Here is a 21206-nt window from a genome sequence, read left to right as displayed (position 1 = left end):
CTGCCCTATCTTTCACTGTACTTTTACCAATGGAATCGAGTTTGGATCCTTTATGAGAATATAAACAAGAAATTTCTCAGATTTTTCTCATTTCTGGCAGTAAATCTTTTTCATAAAAAAGACATTTGTTTGGTGTTTCAGCGTGCCATCCTTTTACCTGCAGCATTTGTACATAGGTGTAACGTTTTCCCCTCTGTGTATGCTTTAGAGGGTGTTCAATGATGTCCAATTTCATGAAAAGAGATAGGCTTTTCCAGAAGTTGTTGTACATCTTTGGATCTATAGGATACTGATTCATATCCACTTCTAACTTGGGTTTGGGGCTGGAAACAGAGGCCCATGCAAAATTTGAGGACCAACTGAAGACCACCATATACAGGCAGGACCTCCAAAGATGACGACTTGTCACTGAATCAGTGACATCACAATGTGTGAAGGGAGAAAGTGAGGATGCTTGACTGTCTTAGCCATAGCTTTGGGTACAGCAGACAAAAAGGGAAAAGTCCTCATTCATAATTTCTAAACACAGATCCTCCTTTAAGCAGGTTTGGGGTCAAAATTTAAACGTATGCTGTGGCCCTAAAGGCTTCAAGTCAAGGCTTCAGCCTGTAGTGGTCCCTGATGGGTAGTCCTCAAGTACCTAGGGGAAGAAAATACAAGTCCTCTCTGGAGCAAAGAGCCTTGAAACCAATCCACAGAGACTTTCTTCAAGTTCAGAAAAATGTGAATTTAGAATCTCAAAAAATGATAAAGTATTTGAGCAGGCAAGCCTACAGTATTGACATTAAACAGGAAGTCAGACAAATGATGGATGTCCACAAAGACTGTAGATATGGCAATAATCAGAGGGAGAATATAAAATAACCATGATTATAGTGTTCCAGAGACAGTTTTTGAGATGAATGAGTCAAAGAGCAGATTCAGTAAAGCTGGAGAGCAAATTATTAAAATGGAACATTGATATGAAAAGATATTCTGAATTTATTACAGTGATAGAAATAAAAAAATATGAAAGTAAAGGTAAGAGATATGGAGAACAGAGTAAAAATAAATAAGTTTAATAGGAGTGTTAGGCTTATCTTTGCTTTCCTTGGTGGGGAATGGGAGAAAGGCAACACCCAGAGAGATGGGGGCTTGCACTTGTCTAAAACTGATGAGAGACACCAATCTGTAGTGTCAATAAATTACACGTAAAAGAAATAAAAATAAATCTAAATGTACTTCAGAATATAAAGGACCCAGAAAAGATCTTGCAACCTATGGAAGGGAAGTCTCCTCATTTATTAGGATGCTACAACTTTTTAAACAGTTTCTGGTATGCAGATGTTCTCTTGAGAACATCTCTCCTCCAAATTTCTTTATTTTATTGGCAAATCACAGCAATAATGTCTGAAAGTGTGTATGTGGTATTGGGGGGGGTCACCTCTGCCTTCATTGCCAAATCATCACCAGAAATCACATCATTACATGCTTTGTATTTTGCTTTTTTTCCCACTTATCATTAAATCATAAGCATTTTCCATATTGTTAAATGGCTGTTATAATTATCATTTTAATGGCCTTATTTTAACTCATCAAATTTATTCCATTATAATTTCCTTAGTCCTTTCTTCCTTACTAGATATTTAGTGTTTTATTTCCTTCAAATTTTGATTATTGTATGTAACTTTGACATAATATATATTTTTATGCATGTAGCTTCACTTTTATTTTGAATCAGTCCCTCAGGAAAAGTCTTCAGAAGTGATATTACCATGTCAAATGTCATTGCATTTTGTTACGTACAAGCTTTTATCATAAGAGTCAGCACTATGTATTATAAATTTGAATATATTTCTATCCATTTGCTGGGTGTAAGAGGCATTTTTATTTAAATAATAAAATATAAATAATAACACATGGTTATTAATTGCTTTTCTCCTTTTGCTCACCAGTTATCAGTATCTATACTTTTTAAACATCGCTTGTGGAGCCTATGTTTACCTTACCAATATGTAATTTTCTGTATTAACACAAATATTCTTCCCATATCTATGATATTTAAAAATTGTGTGATGATGAGGGTAGTAGCCAATTTTGGAGTCAAATGTACTTGTGAATCAACTATCTGGCTCACCTAACACTCATTTCTAACACCATTCTCTCTTTCCTGTCTCTTTTAAAGTGGTTGAACAAGCTAAAATATTCAGTTACCAGACCATTTTAAAGCTGGAGTTGGCTCTGTTACACAGCTCTGGCCAATAAAATATAAGCAAGAGTATGCTTGCCTCCTTTCCCCGTTTTCTCTTTCTTCTTCCTTGAATGATGTGCTGGCTGGAGCTACAGCAGCCACCTTGCAATCATGAGAAAACCAGGAGAATGACAGATAACGGTAGTCCTGATTTTCTCAGGACACTGAAATAATGCCATGAACCTTCTACCCCCCAACTTATTACGAAAAATAAAACTCCATTTGTGTTTAAGCCACTATAGTCAGTCTTTCTGTTACTGGCTATGGGGACAAAAATCCTAATTAACACACATAAGCTGGGAAGAGAGGAGAGTTGAGTCTCTATTTTAATTAAGACTCACTTTTAAACTAGCCCAAAGCCAGCTTTATTTATAAACTTGTTACTGTAAACGCATGATAACTGACCCAAGTAGATATCAGGCTTTCTAAATTTTGTCTAGGGGTGCCTGGGTGGCTCAGTTGGTTAAGCGACTGCCTTCGGCTCAGGTCATGATCCTGGAGTCCCGGGATCGAGTCCCACATCGGGCTCCCTGCTCAGCGGGGAGTCTGCTTCTCCCTCTGACCCTCTTCCCTCTCATGCTCTCTATCTCTCATTCTCTCTCTCTCAAATAAATAAATAAAATCTTTAAAAAAAATAAAAAAATAAAAAAAATAAAAAAATAAATAAATTTTGTCTACCTGTTTTCTGGATCATATCCAGAGATGTGAATGTGTCTCCTGAAGCAAAAATGAAATAAAGTATTTAAATCTTCATGACATTTGACAGTGGCAGAACATAATTAAAGGCATTCATATACTTGCCACCCAAAGAAGTGAAGTTCCAGTTGACAAATCTGATATGTATCCAAGAGATAATACGTTCATGCCTCTCCATATCCATCCACGTAGAGCCGTTGCTCATCCATTTCTCATTATATTGAGGATAAGCTCTGTAATGGGCTATTGGCTCCATGCCAGGGATGTAAAAAGGCAATTACTGTTCAGTCCTTGCCTTTGAGAATTTCATTTCCAGACTGGGTATGGAGGTGAGAGGAAACTATCCATATAAATAAATATCTTGGATACCGTGTGAGAGTAAAAAGAGTAGAGTGGTAAAGAGAGACTCATAAGGGAGAGCAAAATGGAATAAGTGATTTGCTCAAGACCCCACAGCCAACAAGTGGTACAAGTCCCTTTAATCAAGGGCTTCTCGACAAGTCTTTTTTTAGGATACCAACCATTGCTTGAAATAAATGGACCAATATTTGGGATATGGAAATATTTTTGTATTATAAAAATGCTCTCATTTTGGCTGTTTATGGAAGTTGACCTAGGCGATGGTGTTGCCCCTGACCTATCACTATGGCTCATGCAATGAGATTTGTCCAAGGACTTGTCCTTCTTTTGACCTGTTGTGTGCTCTGCCAGATGCTGGGGTTACACATATGTATCAGGCATCCCACCTGCCTTGAGGGGCCGGATTTGGTTCATATTCTTGTTTACTCTTTCTTGCCACCAGCAAGGTGGCTGATTAAGGAGGAGGGCATGGCCTTTGCTTCATAACTCCCCGCACAGCTGGCCATTCTAGAATGAAGAAAAGCAGCCAGGAAAACAGGGTGCAGGGGGCAGAACTGGACCTTAGAACTTTTGCTCATGGAAAGAGACTGAGATTTTTCTCTCTCTTTAAACAGTGATCTTTCCTATTGACTTAAGAAAAATAACTTGTTAAACATCTGTCTTTCCCTCCCACTGCTGCTGTTTATAGAGGAACAGACTTCCCTTAACTCTGAAGCAGTGTCTCCTTTCTTTAGGAAAACAGGTGTCCAAACATGCAGCAAATCAAATTTTCAAACAGCTGAAATAGACTTTCTACTTTCCTTTATCCTTTTACCTAGAAATTCTTTTGTGAGGCTCATGATTTCTGAGTTTGGAATTTTGTTTTCCCTTGTGATGCTTATGACCAGTCTTTTTGAATTTTCACTATCACATCTCTGTTCCCTGTATCACTGCTATTTGGATATGAAAATCTATTTAAAAATAATATTTAACTATTGATGCTTTTTCATTGAAATGAAATGTATTTATAAACATAAAGAACTCAGGACTACATTGAATTCTGTCATATTGAACATATTTACTAGGAATAAGGAAGGAGAAATTGAGCTGATATTGACGAGCATTTTGTGGACCCTGGAATATCACTTCATGCCTAAGTATGTGGAGGGAAGAATTATGATCTCATTTTTCAGATGAGAATATCAGGGCTAATAGAGTTCATTAAGTCCAAGATCACAGTCAGAAAATGGTGAAGTCAGGATTCAAACCCAATTCCTCTCTAATTTCAAAAACCATGCACTTTGTACTTCATCACGTAATGAAGTTCTTCCTAGTCTTTGTATAGCGTTTTGTTGAAGAGTCAACTCACGCTTCACTTAGTAGACTCTATCACTGTGAGCTCATGGTTAAACTAACAGCTCCATGGGTCTAAATCTCCTTCTCTATTTAATGGATGAAATAGCAACACCTACCTCATAGGACTTTGGTAAGTATTCATTGAGTTAAAAGCATGCGAATGGGCTCAGAACAGTGTCTGGCACCTCGTAAATGCCCAATAAAATTGTTAATTATTATTATACGTTACTTCATGGATAATAGCACAGAGTAAATATCATGGCTTTGCTCTCATGTACTATCAGAGTACAGATGAAATAAATGCTGGTCTTGTTGTTCTTAAGTTTTGGTATTTGCATATGAAGGATCTCCCTCATTCTTGTCCACTGGTTGACAGATTTATGGAAGAGAGAGGGCATCTCTTAGTACAATCGTTTACAATCTTTTGTTTCAACAGTGGGACCCTTTTTAAAAATACAGATGGAAGCACTGCTGTTTTGTTGAAGTGGGGGAAGTGACTCCTGGAACCCCATGCGCTTCTCTGCCCTTCAGGACCCCTGCCAACTCTTTACTGTCTTTCCTTCTGGGAAACCCTGAATGACACATAATGTGGACTGAGAACCACCGATCCAAAAAGCACCCAACAAAACACATTAGACAGTGACTGATAAATACTATTAATTCTCAATTTCTATGATGGGCATGTTTCCAGGAGTCCTTCCTCTTGATTTCAAATTGTCGTCACTCCATTCCCATTAGGTAGTCTCTACTGATGGTTTTATTTATCTGGCAGGGTCTCCAGTTTGGCACCAGTGAGCTGGAGGAGATGGGAGCCATGTTCTGCTTGAGTCTTCTCATCTTGGAACTCAAGTCTGTAAGCTGCAGCCATCAGCTCCTGATCCAGGCAGCAACTCTCCTGAATGCTGATGAAGAGGGCCTGGACCACCACCTCCAGCGGTAAGACTCTCACAGGGTGTGAGGGAAATTTGAACCTTGGTGTTCTGATTGGAACACATCTCCGAAATGAAAGCCAAGTGGTCCTACAGGTCGTTGACAAGGAGAAAATATGGAGGAGCCGCCAACTGAAGGTAGGGGCAGTGCTGGAGCCAAACTGGGGCATCCTCACTTCTTGCTGAACACAGGGAGGATGCTGCCTACTTGTACACATAAATGTGTATACAAAGCTACATGTATTTATGAGCATGCATTATCAATAAATTTTGCTTATGGTAGAGAAGATGCAGCTTAGCAACACACACCCGCATCCACCTATCCCTTTGCTTGCCAGTAATGTGTTTATATATATACAGGCATCATTTTGGAGCCACTCCTCAGAAAAAAAGGCAATCTCATTGCCAACATCTAGGAACTTGGGGACAAGAAATATTTTACTCTCCCCATTCTTAAATAGCACTGTTCCTTCTCAGAACATGAGAAGAACCACCTGAAGATGATTAATACAGTGGCCTGGAGACCCTGACTCAAAGCCACCACAGGGAAATGATAGATCTCTGAGAAGTGTGAGGATCATTAGTGAGTCAAGAGAGGGAGAACCATCATCCAAATGAGCCTTTCGATGCCCTTTACTGTAGACAGATGTTTTAGACTTGGCCAAAATGGATTCAGGGGGCAAGAAAGGAAGATATAATGGCCATGTGAGAGAAGAGGGGCCAACAAAAGTCAGAGGAGTCAAAGAAGACTAAGTCATTGGCCATACCCTGAGCCAGGGAATGGATGGAGCACTGAACTGTTGGGGAAGGAAGTGCCTGCTGGTAAACCAGGAAGCATCTCATCATGCCCTTCAGGTCCAAAGGCAGAAAGAAAGCCATTAATACTGGGGCCATTTTATTTCTAGCCTTATTTTCATTAATTTTCCTCCTGCCACTTTTAGACTGCTGTTCCAATGTGACTTCCCACCAAATGGCCAGTCAAGCCTAGAAAGATCTAGCAGCATAAATTAATTTTGCTTTGGAAGGCACTGGTTTCTCTGAGACTTAATTACCTAAATGCAGTAATTAACTTGCTCATCACACTGTGCTATAGATCAGAGACCATGGAGACCTAAGTAAATCCGGACCTCTTCCCTCCCTAGAGACACTGCCTCTGATTTCTTTTGTTTTGACATCATCACTACCGCCGTCCACCCCTTCAGTACCACTCAGCGCCCCCAGGCTTGGCACGTTTGGCATCACTGTGGCGTTTCAGTTTCTACTCTCTGACAGCAAGCGCTACCACCTGCCAGGATGTATATTTCAACTTGTCTTGTCATCTTTTCCTTTGCTAAGCTATGTTGGGTGCAAGCATGCCTGAATTTTCTTTCTTTTTCTTTCTTTTCTTTCTTTCTTTCTTTCTTTCTTTCTTTCTTTCTTTCTTTCTTTCTTTCTTTCTTTCTTTCTTTCTTTCTTTCTTTCTCTCTCTCTCTCTCTCTTTCTTTCTTTCTTCCTTTTTCTTCCTTTCTTCCTTCCTTCCTTCCTTCCTTCCTTCCTTCCTTCCTTCCTTCCTTCCTTCCTTCCTTTCCTTGGTTTCTTTCCTTTCCTTCCCCCATCCCTTTTCTCTGCTGCTCATTGAGGGAAGATTGAGCAGACCTGGCATTGCTTGCTTTCCCTGAATTGATTGCGCCCGTCTGTTTGATCCAGTGCAGTGAGGATTAGTTGCCTGTACACTGGAACAAGAAGAAATCTATCAAAGAAGTGCCTCTTCTAATTCCAGTCTAAAGAATTTGGTGGCGAGCTCCAAATACAATGGCTGCTAAGTGGGTTATCATAGAAGTGGTATTATCGGCTCCTCCATGCCACCCCACACTCCTATTAATTTTTCAGTTACCACCAGCCCATGCATCCTGAAGCTTGAAATCCTCCATGACCTCTGACCCTCCTTAGTCTGATACAGCTTCTTCAGGGCAGGATCCCTAAGCATAGGCTGTGATTCATGTGTGTGTTTTAAATAGATTTGAATTCAATTTAAGAGGCACAGAGTTTGGGCATGAACGGCAGGATGGAATTTGCCTATTTCACCCAAACATTTGTATCTTAATCCGCCTTTCTATTCATCGAGGCAGTTGACCAAAATGAACGTGGTTCCTGCCCAAAGGACCCAAAAACTGCCTGCCTGAGAGAAAAATCACCTTGAAACTATCTTGACACAGAAAATATGCCAGCCAATAAGTGTATATTCATTAAAGGATGGCGGAAGGGAACTTAATACAATAAAATCTATTGGTTTGCAATCAACAATAGGCTGTTTGAGTACCCTTTGATTAGTTTCTGATGCATGAGATACATAATCAGCAGAGCAGAGCAAATCCTAGGGATTTAGTTGGCAACAGGGTCCTTCCTATAACACAAAGGGTGTAACTAATGTTCGTCAACACTACTTTCCATATGCTTTCGAGAGGACAAGTCTGCCACCCTCCTCCCCACCTGACTTTTCCCTGGGCATGCTCTGTACAACAAGGTTATAGACTTCAGGAGGATTCTTTTTTAGTTGCACAGAAGGAAATACTAGGGAAGGAAAAGAGCAGGTTTTTACCTAAAACTCTGTCTTTAAAGAAACGTGAGGACATGGTATTTTGAATCTCTTCCGCCCCATAGAAAGTGTTCCCCCCTGGGGAGTGATGTGCTGGGAAGATAAAGTATGGCTGTGTGCCACGGACAACGTGTTTTTTGACAATAGGTTTCATGCCTCATTTACCATAAAAACAATTAGAGTGTAGTCAACATCCACGGAGCAACTTAACCATTTTTCATGAGCAGAGAAAGAGTGGATGTTTGCCCAGTGACTGAAGCTTAAATGTAGTATAGTACGGACTCCCTTTGTTTTGGTTTGTCTTTTCCAGTTCTGTTCTTCCCAGTTGCTAATTTAAGAAATGTCTGCAGACTCATGAAGGCGACTCTTCATCTTCCTCTCTTCCTCCTCTTTTTTCTTGGATCTTATCCCCAGAAATAATTGCGTATGCGCTGCAAGAATGCTAAGCTGCTTCTTCCCGAGGCATCGTTTATCTGTTGTGACATGTCTTTTGCAAAGTCATTTCACAGTTTTGCTGCATCAGCCCCTGCTCCTCTCCATTTGTATCCCTCCCTTGCCTCTTGCTCTTCTCAGCTGAGCTCCCCTATCTCCGCGTGTCCCTCCATTAATAACAGAGAGAGCTCAGAATTTCTGAGCTGTACCTGGTTGATAGCTCAGTATCTGGTTTAGCCTCCCAAACTGTAGTCTCCAGGGCATGAACCAGGGCCACCCTGAGCGTCAGGACAAGTTCATCCAGCTCTCTTTAGTTTGATGAGGCAAGACTGAAAAAATAAAAATGTGTCCTAGACTTTAGAAAACATAATTATATTTTAATAATTAAAAGATACTTGATTTTTATGTAAAAATAGTTTTGCCTTTCTGAATTATGTGATATTTTGGATTATGTGAAATGGATACATTAAATTATATTAACTTATCTTTTAGAAAGCACACATGAAAATGCCATATCCCTGTCTTTAATCACCCTGCCTTTAATAGAGAATCACTGTCAACATTTTGGTGAAATTAGATTATTTTTTCACCTATGAATAAACAAATACATAAGAAAGTTCCCTTTGCTGTAACTTTATAAACACGTTTTATCTTTTTAAAAATACACTTTATTTCTAAGAGCAGTTTTAGCTTCACAGTAAAATTGGGAGGAAAGTACAGATGTCCGGTCTATACCCTGCCCCAGACATACACAGCCTCTCCTATTATCAACATCCCCCACTGGAGTGGTGCATTTGTGACAATTGATGTAGTGATGTTGACACATCATTATCATCCAAAGTCCATAGTTTACCTTAGGGTTCACTCTTGCTGTTGTGTATTCTGTGGGTTTGGACAAGTGTATAATGACATGTATCTACCATTATAGTTTCATACAGAGTAGTTTCAATGCCCGAAAAATCTTCTGTACTCTGCCTATTCATCTCTCCCTCCGCACTAACTCCTGGTAGCCACTGATCTTTTTCCTGTGTCCATAGTTTTACCTGTCCAGAAAGTCATATAATTGGAACCATACAGTATGCAGCCTTTTCAGATTGCCTTCTTTCTTTTAGAAATACACATTTATATTTCCTCCATGTCTTTTTGTGACTTGATAGCTCATTTCTTTTTAGCACTGAAGACTATTCCATTGTCTGGATGATTCACAGTTTATTTATCCATTCAGCCACTGAAGGACATCTTGGCTGCCTCTGAGTTTTAGCAATTAAGAATAAAGCTGCTATAAATATCCATATACAGGTTTTGTGTGGACAGAAGTTTTCAGCTCCTTTGGGTAAACACCGAAGAGTGTGATTGCTGGATCGTATGGCAATAGCATGTTTCATTTTGTAAGAAACCACCAAACTGTCTTCCAAAGTGGCTGCATTAGTTTGCATTCACAGAAGCAATGAATGAGAGTTCATACTGCTCCACATCCTCACCAACATTTGGTTTTGTCAGTGTTCTGGATTTTGGTCATTCTTATAGGTGTCTAATGGCATCTCGTTGTTTTAGTTTGCATTTTCCTGATGACATATCCTGTGGAACTTTTTTTCATATGCTTATTTACCAGATGTATGTCTGTCTTCTTTAGTGAGGTGTCTTTCAGGTCACTGGACCATTTTTTAATAAGGTTGTTTTCTTATTGTTGAATTTTAAAAGCTCTTTGTATATTTTGGATAACAGTCCTTTCTCAGATGTGTCTTTTGCAGATAGTTTCTCCCAGTCTGCGGCTTGTCTTCTCCCTCTCTTCACAGTATCTTTCTCAGAGCAGAAATCTTTAATTTTAATGAAGTTGAGCTCATCAGTTACTCCTTTCATGGATCCTGCCTTTGGTGTTATATCTAAAGAGTTATCGCCAAACCCAAGGTCAACTAGATTTTCTCCTACATGTCTTCTAGACACACCCATTGCTTTTGCATTATAGTCTTGGCCATTTTTAGGTGAAAATGGGGTGTGGTTTTAATTTATAGTGTTATCTTTTCTGATATAGATAAAATGCTTCTATATAATTTTTAAAATAAATTTCCTGGGCATGGATTTTGTTCTTTATTCCTTTCAGCATCATGTTTTTTCCTTTCTTAAATTTATATTTAAATCTAATTTAAATTTCTGTGTTAAAGATGTTCAACACCTCTTTGTCACGGATATTGCAAATAATTTCCCATTTACCTTTCACATTTTTTATGTAGTTTATTGACTTTGGATGTTTTTGTTTTTACATGGACATGTGTATCAGTTTTTTTCTTTGTCTCTTTTAGCTTTAATAACCTACCTACTTCAGTCAAATAACAAATCATAATTCAAATAATTATCCAAATAATAATTCATTGTAAAAATGTGTCAATTGATGTTATTATACTGAGGTAGATGCTTTTATAATGAGTCTATTTACATGTTATAATTTCTTTTCCAGTTTTTACTATTAAATAATTTTGTATTTCTAAATTGTTCACCATTTGCCCTAGTAATTACTAAATAATCCATCCTCCATCATTGATTAGTAATGTCAGTTTATTTACAGTATTTACATGTGCATGTACCTAGGTATATTTTTTGATGTTATGTTGTCTTCAGTTTTTAATATTGTACTGTGCAACTTAAATATATAATGTTACAAGCACCACCTCATTAATATTTGTTTTAAAAATGTGCTTTGCTATTTTCCCTTCCTTGTTTTTTTCACTGATGAGCCCTATAATGAGTTGTTAACTGCCAAAAATGAAACCACTGGGATTTTAACTCAAACTGCATTAAAATTATAGATTTTTTGGTCTATTGGCTGTTTGCCCATAATCCTTTTTCAAAATCTGATATTTTGTTCCACTTATTTAGATCTTCTTCGGTGTTCACAAAGGAAGTTTTGTAGGGGTTCCTTTTGTACCCTTTTGTGCAATTCCTAGATATATCATCACAAGCTTTTAATCTTAATATTTAAAATTTTCTTTTTATTCTTAAAAGTCTTTTCTCCATATTTTTCTAAGTGGCTATCATCGTGATATAGGAAAATTCTGATAATTTATATATTTATTTATAATTTCACTGAACTCTGTACTTATACCTAAAAGTGTTTCCATAGATTTTTCTGTTTATCTAGAGACGTTGTTGTGTCATTTATAAATTTTGATAATTAGCTTTATTCAGTTTTTTTTTTAATTTTATTTATTTATTTGACAGAGAGAGGGAGTACAAGCAGGGGGAGTGGGAGAGGGAGAAGCAGGCTCCCAACTGAGCAGGGAGCCCGATGTGGGACTCGATCCCAGGACCCTGAGATCATGACCTGAGCTGAAGGCAGATGCTTAACCGACTGAGCCACCTGGGTGCCCCATAGCTTTACTCAGTTTTTATTATAATCTTGGCTAGAGTTTTGAGAACATTATATAAGGATGGTGATTCTGTGGAGATCCTTGCTGTGAACCTAACTTCAAAATGGGAATGGCTCTAAGCATTTGAACATTAAGTAAAATATCTGTTTTTTTTTATTTACTTGACACAGAGAGAGCGAGAGAGAGCATGAGAGAACACGAGGTGGGGGAGGGGCAGCTGGAGAGGGAGAAGCAGACTCCCTGCTGAGCAGGGAGCCTGAGGCGGGGCACAATCCCAGGACTCTGAGATCATGACCTGCGCTGAAGGCAGACGCTTACTGACTGAGCCACCTGGGCGCCCCATCTATTGTTTTGATATTAATGTCCGATGTCTTCTTTGTAAATTAGTTTTTTAGCTTTTTAATTTAAAAAATCAGGGTTGGATGATGAATTTTATCAATTTTTTTGGTATCTAGAAAAATGATTATTACTGTGAATTAATAAAGTCTTAATTATGTTAGTGGATTCTCTAATATTCATCCATCCTTGAAAATCAAAGGAAACTGTATTTGGCTATGATCTAAAATATTGTTTTACCATAGATATTGATGTTATTGACTGTGAATTGAGGAGGTTTGTGCCTGTATTTGTGAGTGAGTAAAGTCTGGGCTTGGTGTATATTGTTCTATCATGTGGAACACTTACATTTCCTAGGATTTATCCTTGAACATACACGTCTTGAACATACACAAATTGCCTATAAAACCATTTGTTTCCCATTTGTTTGAAACAAAGATATTATTTTTCTACTTCTCTTTTCCCATATAAGAAGTATCTGTGACATTTAGATTGCCTTATAGTCATATTCCAATCATTTTAAATTTCAATTTTGTTTAATTACTTGCATTGCTCATTTCTATCCATTCCGTACAATCATGTCCCCATTATTTTTTTCTCTGTGTTGATTTATCTCACATTTTTGCTAGAGCATACCTTAATAAAAAAAATAAATCAAAGGTATATTCTTGGCACATTAATAAAAATGTGAATCTCTCTTCCCCTTTACACAGGAATCCCACTGAGCCTCCCTGGAGAGTTTCACTCTAACGGTCTAGACATACTGCGCTGTTTAACCCTGCAGCCCTCAGCCTGGTTGGTCTTTCTCCGCATGCACCCTGATTTTCCTGCCTTAATAGTTGTCCTGGTTTTCCTTGTTCATTAACGCCAACATTCTTTTTCTACCTGATCAAAAATATTTCTTCTTTGGCGTTTAGGTACTTTTGGTTGATTTCGAATTTGAGCTCTTCGTCCCCTCTGACATGCCTTTCAGGTACCAGGAAGTAGTGAAGTGATTCCAACCCATGTCTTCATTTTTGTTTCTCTGGAGTGTTTGGTATCTGCTTCCCAGCCTCTGCATCTGTCTCTTCTTTTGCCCTTGCCACTTTTCTTCTTCAGTCCCATTCACCAAGTTCTGGAGGCTGTTTATCCTCACAGATTTGATGCTCTGTGGCATGGGCTCTCCTCTTTGCTAATAATGTGTTTTGATTTGCGTTATTTTACATTGAGATTCATTGCTCCTTTATCCTTACTGCTCATCAGCATCTCTTTTCATTCCTATTTGCAAAGTGGCCAGTTCTTGTTCCATTTCAATCTCTACTTTTTTCATATAATGTTTCATATATGCCATTTTTCTTGAATTTTCCTGATACCTTCACAGGGACTACCTCAGGCTGGCTTCCATTTCCGGTGGCTGGTCATTCCCCAAAGCGTTCATCGCTCTGTCGGTTGACAGAGGCGTCATCTCCTTGTACATTACACAACATTTCACCCTCCGGGTTGTTATGATTCTTCCCTCCTCTTCATTCAGCTTCCATTTCATCATTTTTTGTTTACTTATCTTTAAATCATGAGAGCTGTGTCAAGACTCTTAATTGCAGATAATCCAGGCTTTGGATGTTCTTTAAACTCTCGTGTAGTCTAACTGGATGCAGATAGTTCCTCTATGTGAAGTGACTTGATTTAGATGGTGCTTTTTCTTTGAGAATTCATGGTATTTTGGCTTTTATCTGAGAGTATAGATTTTGGGATGATTGCATTGGGGAAGTTAAGGAGGAAGGAAATGTTATATGCATCTCTGGACATGCTCTGACTTTCTCAAGATGATCACTTAATATTTTCTGAGTGAATATGTGAATTAATTGAGATTTGATACTATCAATGAACTAGTATTAAAATAAGTTCAGGGCACCTGGGTGGCTCAGTCGTTAAGTGTCTGCCTTCGGCTGAGGTCATGATTTGGGGGTCCTGGGATTGAGCCCCACATCGGGCTCCCTGCTCCACGGGAAGCCTGCTTCTCCCTCTCCCACTCCCCCTGCTTGTGTTCCCTCTCTCACTGTGTCTTTCTCGGTCAAATAAATAAATAAAATCATAAAAAAAAAAGTAAGTGCATATTTTAGAATCCTCTAGGAGGAAATTAATGACAGTTGTGATGGTGATGATGTACTCTCCTAAGCAATTTACCGTATAATCTCATTAAAGCATTTCAATAAGCCTACAAAGTAGGCATTATTATCTCCGTGTACTAATACACGCATCGTGACTTAGAAAGACACTGTGGCTTGCCCAAAATGGCAGAGTTGATAAGTTGTAGAGCTGGAATTTGAACCGGGCAGTCTTGCTAAGGAATTAGTGATCTTAATCACAAAGACATCTGTCTCCTATAGATAATAATAGTGAACACGTAATAAACATTTACTCTTTTCACTACAAGGCTATGCATTTTGCATGCATCCCTCTGTCCTTGTTTTATCTTTTAAACGGGGGGTTGGCAGACTTTTTCTGGAAAGAGACAGAAAATGTTTTAGGTTTTGGGACCATAAGGTCTCTTTTGCGACTGCTCGGCTCCACTGGGGTAGCACGGAAGTAGCCATAGACAATATGTAAATATATGGACATGGCTGTATTTCACAAAAATGTTATTTACCAGAATAAGCGATGGAGTCATTTGTCCGACTAAGCCATCGTTAGCCAACTCTTGCTTTCAACAGTTCTTTGAGGTATGTATGATTATTATCTGCCTCGTACAGATGAAGAGATTGGAACTCAGGGAAGCCATATGACTTGCCTTTCCCGCAGCTAGTAAGAAGAAGATTAGGGGTAGAGCAAGGTACTATGACTAGCCGTCCTTCATGTTCAATGACTACAAGTGCTAAGCCGTATGGGCCTTTAGGATGGTCAGTGAATTGCACCTCTTTCTTCTTTCATGAATTCCAGATCAGTTAAGAACTAGAACACAGGAGCTGGTCAGGTTGAAATAAAACATAACTGCTTTATTACTGGTAATGAGTTAGTGAGCATGGCCCCACACGAATTGAACTTCCTCACCCAGAACTATAGGGTTAGAGTTTGCCTTGCTAAGCTTATCGTGTGGAGGAGTAGTGGGTCCACCCTGAGTCAGGTTCTGCAGGAAGAGAACTGGGGCCACAAGGTGCTCAAGCTCACTCAGCATCTCCCCCCAAACCACCCGTTTCATGTTATTCTTCCTCCCTTAGAGAGAATGGATGGGGACAGAAACTGGAGTACCAATGTCTGTGGGCCAAAATAGGAACTCTGGAAATGGGGAGAATCGTTCCCCAAATGGTACTATTACATCAAAATAAAAACATCAGTGTTTCAGATTGCAAATTATACTCTATTTCCACCAATTCCAATTATTGTTACACTGAAATTCTGATAATATCGTTCTTCCCTTGTCTTCTGTCACTCTTATTATATACAGATTTTTTTTAAAAAGTAGCCCATGGTATCTAATATATGAGAATATTTTTAGTTTCATTCTATAGTTGTAGGCAAAGAAATGACCAGTGATTACAAGGAGGGAGATGCTGGAATGGGACCTAGCCTGGGGGTCTTTTGAGACTGTGAATAGCACATGTTCCTTTAAAACAGTAAATGGTTCCCTAATGGGTCAAAATAAATGAACTAACAAGAAAGAAATGCTATTCTTAGCTTGGGAAAACAGCAACAAAGAATCCAGTTCCATTAGTAGATAAAGAAAGGCAAATTCAAATATTTTTGTTATGATTTTATGCTGATTCTTCTACAATTAATAAAATAATTTAAAAATGAACATTAGTGTGTCTACAAGGAAAGAGATTTAATAATATCATACAACTATCTGTAAACTGGTTTACTTTCCTCTGGAGAGGAATTTGGCAACTTGTAAGATGGTTCATAAAAACCTGTCATTTAATCCTGTATTTCTAGCTTGAATATCCCTCAAGAAAATAAACTTAACAGAAAACAATATTTAATAGGTAGATATTTGTAGCAATGATACTTATATCCCCCAATAAACTTAACCCAAATTCTTAGCAGTAGTAAGAAGAAAAAGAAAACCATCATTGATTAATTTTCTAGAATAGTATGAAACTATGAAAATAATTAGTATGTTAATGTAGATATAGGATAACAATAATAGCAAACGTTCATGGGAACTTTACCATGAGTCAGTTGCTTTGCTAAGCATTTTATCATTATGTCAATCAGATAAATAATCCTGTGTGATAGATGCTATTATTAGCATCCCCTTTTGCTAACAAAGAAATTAAGTTTTGTGGGGGTTAAGAGGTTTGCCAGATGTCATGCATCTTAGAAGAGACTGCTGGCTTTTGAAGCCAATCTGTCTCACTCCGAGAGTTGGGGGCCATGAAGTGTATAATCTAAATTGGATGTAACATTATTAATTTCTTGAATTGTACAGTTCCCAACAGTATGTCTTGGGTGCATGTATGTCTGTGTGTGTTTGTAAGTTTTAAAAACTGAATGATTTGGGTCATTTTGGCCCAGAAATATCCCTTGATTGTTTTAATACTGTTCAGGAAAATTGGCACATGTCATTATCGGTGAAATGTGTATCACTGTAGGTGGGATGCATCACAAACCATGAAGAGAAGAATTCAAAAGAGAAAGATGAAAGAGATTGTAGACAGAGAGGAGTCAAAGTGCATTTTCTTCATATTGCATTTGCTATTTGCAAAATGTCCTAATAACAACCATGGAAGCTAACCTAAAAGAAATCCTATTTTACGAGTGATTCCATGGGAGCCCAGGGAGTCTAAGTGACTCGCTAGGTGTAGTTAAGTGATTTACCTATTGCCAGTCAACACTGGGGATATCGTTTGCCTATGCCTCAGGCTCAACCAAATGAACAGCTGGTCTCTTGCCTATGAGTCTATAAATACCTGAAAATAAAATAGACTACCAGTCCCTGGAAAAGAATTTCAGTCAGGAAACTTGCTCTTCCTACTCTCTATGTCAACTTCAGTCTATGCAGTCCTTGTCTTTGTTGTTAATTCTAAAAATGGAAGGCAAATAAAACCTGTGAAGTTTTCCCAAATAGGAAAGGCTGTTTTTTCTTAAGAAGGCTGCAAATAGCCTGGCATGGGTAGCTTAAGTTAATTCAGTAGCTTTTCATTAATTTTTACAGTAGTTCCTTGTTCTGTTTATTCTTGATGTTGACTCTCTCTTTGTTATGTAACCCCATTACCTCCTTGTGACCTTTACAAGGACCTGGCCCTTTAGGGTTAGGGTTCAAGGCCAGTTCACCTCTAAGAGTTAGATCACCAGCTGTAAACTGGTAGGGGAAAACCAAACTATGGATTTGATAAAGGAATCCAAGGAAAAAGGGAAGAAAGGGAGGGAGGGAGGGAGGGAGGGAGGGAGGGAGGGAGGAAGGAAGGAAGGAAGGAAGGAAGGAAGGAAGGAAGGAAGGAAGGAAGGAAGGGAGAGCAGGAGGAAGGGGAAGAGGGAGGGAGGAAGAGAGGGAGAGATGGAGGATAAAGAAAGGAGGAACAAGGAAGGGAAGGAGGGTGGAGGGAAGGATAAGGGAGAAAGGAAGGAGATTTCCAAGGATGCATAAGGAAGGGAAGGAGGGAGGGAGGAAAGGAAACTGCATCATAGGAGAAGAAATCAGGGTCATGATATTCAAACCAGGATATCCTTAAGGGGATAAAAAGACTCATAGAAAGTTTACGTTTTTGGTGTGTAAGATCCTGAACTTAGATGATTCTGATGCAGAAGGAACAAGTCTGCTTTTAAGTTTCTGAGAACATTTCCATGTTTTGCCTGATTTCTTTATCCTGGCTAGGTGTCCAATTCCCCTGTCTTAGGAGGGGACCAAGCAAAGAAGCCTGGGCACATCCACTACACCCAAGATGAAAAAGTCTGTCGTGGGTTTTGCTGTCCCACAAGTTTCCACGAAGCCCCACCTTAATGCCCAGCATAGTTTTCCTTAAGGATACATGGCTTCAATTCCAGGCAGCTCAGTTCTGGGTCAGAGTATTGCTGCTGACAGCCGGCTCTGTGACTCTGGGGAGGTGACTTACCTTGTTTATTCTCAGGTTTCTTAGCTTCCAACTTAAAGATCTTTGAATTTCTTTTATCTCTAATATCCTATGTTCTTTTTAAAGGCTGCTGCCATTGACATCCTCCCATTCCAACATGGGTAGTAAGGTTGCAACCCTGAATTCAAGACATAAAAGGAAAGACAGTTGAATTATGCTAAATGGCACAAAGCTGGTACTTGATTGAGTGAATATTAAATTTTATCTTGATGCCTACTGGGTAGATAATAAAGGGACAGAGCATAATCATGCATGGGCAACTAAAAGGAGATATAAATAATGAGAAAAAGAGACAGGAAAATGAAGACAAAAGAAGTATGTTCAGAAGGCGATGTCACAAATTGGGTGTGAAATTACGTGGTGGGGAAGGATGTCCAACCAGCCATACAACATCAAAGTAGAATCAGGTGCAAGATGACCCTTTAAAAGGGGGCCTTAAATATTCTTAACAGGAATCAGAACATTTACTGTTTTCTGCTCCTAGAGGTAGATGCTTCAGGAGAGAGGAGTCCTGACTCACTTCTGCTTGGTCACTTTTTTTTTTTTTTAAGATTTTATTTATTTGAGAGAGAGAGAGCCTACAAGCACGGGGAAGGGCAGAGGGAGAGGAGGAAGCAGAGTCCCTGCTGAGCAAGGAGCCTGATGTGGGACTTGATCCAGGACCCTGGGATCATGACCTGAGCTGAAGGCAGACGCTTAATAGACTGAGCCACCCCGGCGTCCCTTGCTTGGGCACTTTAATCCCTTTAGACAAGTTTGTCCAACCCAGACCTCAAATGCATCCTAGGAAGGCAAAAAGTCTCTTCATTCATGTGATAGCTCATCACAGACTTACTGATTCTGTTTGTGGTGAGAGATGAGTCTACTGGAAAATGGAGATAGCATAGCAGGAGCCAATATGGCCCCAGGACAGTGGGAATGGAAACTAAATTAGAAGCACTGTGTGTAAGATGACTTGGTATTCATCATTTTGTTATGTGGCTTTGAAACCAGGAGGTTGACTAGTTCTCTGCGCTTTTCCAGCATGTGACGAAATATATACAAAGAAAAGTAGTAGTGCTAATAGAATAGCATGTGCCTGGGAATGGGATAAGGGTTTGACATGCCTTCTTTTAAAGAAGGCAAGCCCTCGAAGCCATTACTGGTAGTGGTAGTGGCAATAGAAGTTATCTTATAGATGAACAAATGGTTGCTTAGGCTACCACACATCTGATAAAGTCCAACCCACTACTATGTGACTGATCCATGATTCACACACAGGTGACTGAATCCAAACTTCTTCTTTTTCTTTCTGAAATATATTGCCAATTATTGCCAAAAAATTTCCATAAAGCAGTCTTCAATACAAAGGGGGAAAGCTTAGGCCATGAAATTCGATGTATATAAATCAACGTTCTTAACCAAAGAGACGGCTCCTTTAGGTCCATTGCCAACATCACAGCATCCTCCATGGTAGGGAAACATAGATGCAGATAAGTCTCAACTTTGTCAACCTTTTACTCATTAATTGTTCAAAAACCATGAGGCAAAACCAGCTAACCCATCTTTGTTGTTTGTATATTTAATTACATGAGGATGACCTAGAGAAGATTAAGGAACTTCTCATTCTAAACAAAGGATGTGCAATTAGCTTTTGGGTCTACCTAAATCCATGATTGAAGGTTTGCCTTAGAAAGGATTGATCTAACTTTTGGAAAGAGGGCTTTGAGAAGTTGAATGGTCTCTGCTTCCTATCGGTGAAGCCCCCAGGACATGGGGGTGATTGACCGTCCAGCCTCAGCTATAGTTGAAGCACTCAGGCATTAGTACAGTGGGAAAATAGACACCAGGGAATTGAATATACTCATCCGAAAAGCCATGCATGGAACCACTGATAATAATAAACAATGTTTATTGATTGCTTTGCATATGCCAAACACTATTTTAAGTTTTTATCCATACAAGATTTTTTAGTCCCCATGAATCGTCCTAAGAGGTAAATATTATTTTGCCCTCATTTTGTTGAGATGAACCTGAGGCACAGAAAGTTAAAATAACTTGCCTAAAGTTACTTGTGTGACAGTGCTAAGACCAGCATGTTTAACTATGGTACCAGTTTTAACAATAGTAGTGGTTTTGTAAAATCTAATCTCTTGTTTCTAACTGGTTCCTACTTGTGTCTGTACTTGTTTACCTTATCAGGCAAACAAGATGCGCGTTATAAATTCCAAATCTGAGGGTCCCGTAAAGGGAATGAGAGGCTTATTAAGCCATTGGAAAGGCTAGGGGATTAAAGGCAAGGAATCTGTGGCCAGATAATGTTCAGTAGCAAAGTGAGGGGTTTTTCAAGAGCCTGCCCAGAAGCTGCTGAGAATCTCAAGAACTTCCAGGACACGCCCTCCATCTGCAGGGTCTTCCGGGGTGCTTCCAACGAAACTGCCCTCACCTGCCTCTGTGGCCTGTGGCCATAGAGACAGTGGCTGTCTAAGGCTTGTATGAATGCTGACACAAGACCCTCGCCTCTGCTATCTCCACATCCATCCACTGCAAATGCCCACCCCTTCTCCCCCAGGAATAATGACCTCTCTTCTTTTGCTAACAAATCTGATAAATAGATTGGCAGAATCTAACCCCAAACCTTGAAGAACCAGACAGAAATGATAGAATTATTATATGGCTGTACTAGGTAATATTTTTTAGTAGAGTCAGGAGTGATTCCAAAAACTCATGACCTGCAAATAGAGGAATGTATGGCTTCAGAGCCAAGGTATGACTGCCATTGGACTAAAACATTAAGCTAAGTTTATTTCACAAGTTCCCATGGAGTAGAACGATGGTAATTCTTAAATATGCATGTTTTTGTTGAGTTCCCAATGTGAACATAATGATTACGGTTGTTTTAATTTGTGTAATTCTTCACTA

The 21206-nt window shown here is 39.1% G+C and overlaps 1 protein-coding gene across 1 annotated transcript in view; it reads left to right on the top strand.

The window, feature by feature from the left end:
- Positions 1-21206, top strand: part of AGBL1 (AGBL carboxypeptidase 1) — a 732091-nt gene that overhangs the window by 511153 nt on the left and 199732 nt on the right. Inside the window, exon 22 of the mRNA XM_088025191.1 lies at positions 5394-5557. Within this exon, the coding sequence (XP_087881317.1) occupies positions 5394-5557 (164 nt within the window). The remainder of the gene's footprint in view (positions 1-5393; positions 5558-21206) is intronic.

The sequence above is a fragment of the Eumetopias jubatus genome, unplaced genomic scaffold (genome assembly GCF_037043125.1).
Source record: "Eumetopias jubatus isolate StellerSeaLion01/CBP00866 unplaced genomic scaffold, mEumJub1_p1.0 scaffold_7, whole genome shotgun sequence".
NCBI classification, from domain to species: domain Eukaryota; kingdom Metazoa; phylum Chordata; class Mammalia; order Carnivora; family Otariidae; genus Eumetopias; species Eumetopias jubatus.
Note: the sequence above shows the minus strand (reverse complement) of the source record. Positions and strands in the feature narration are given on the sequence as shown.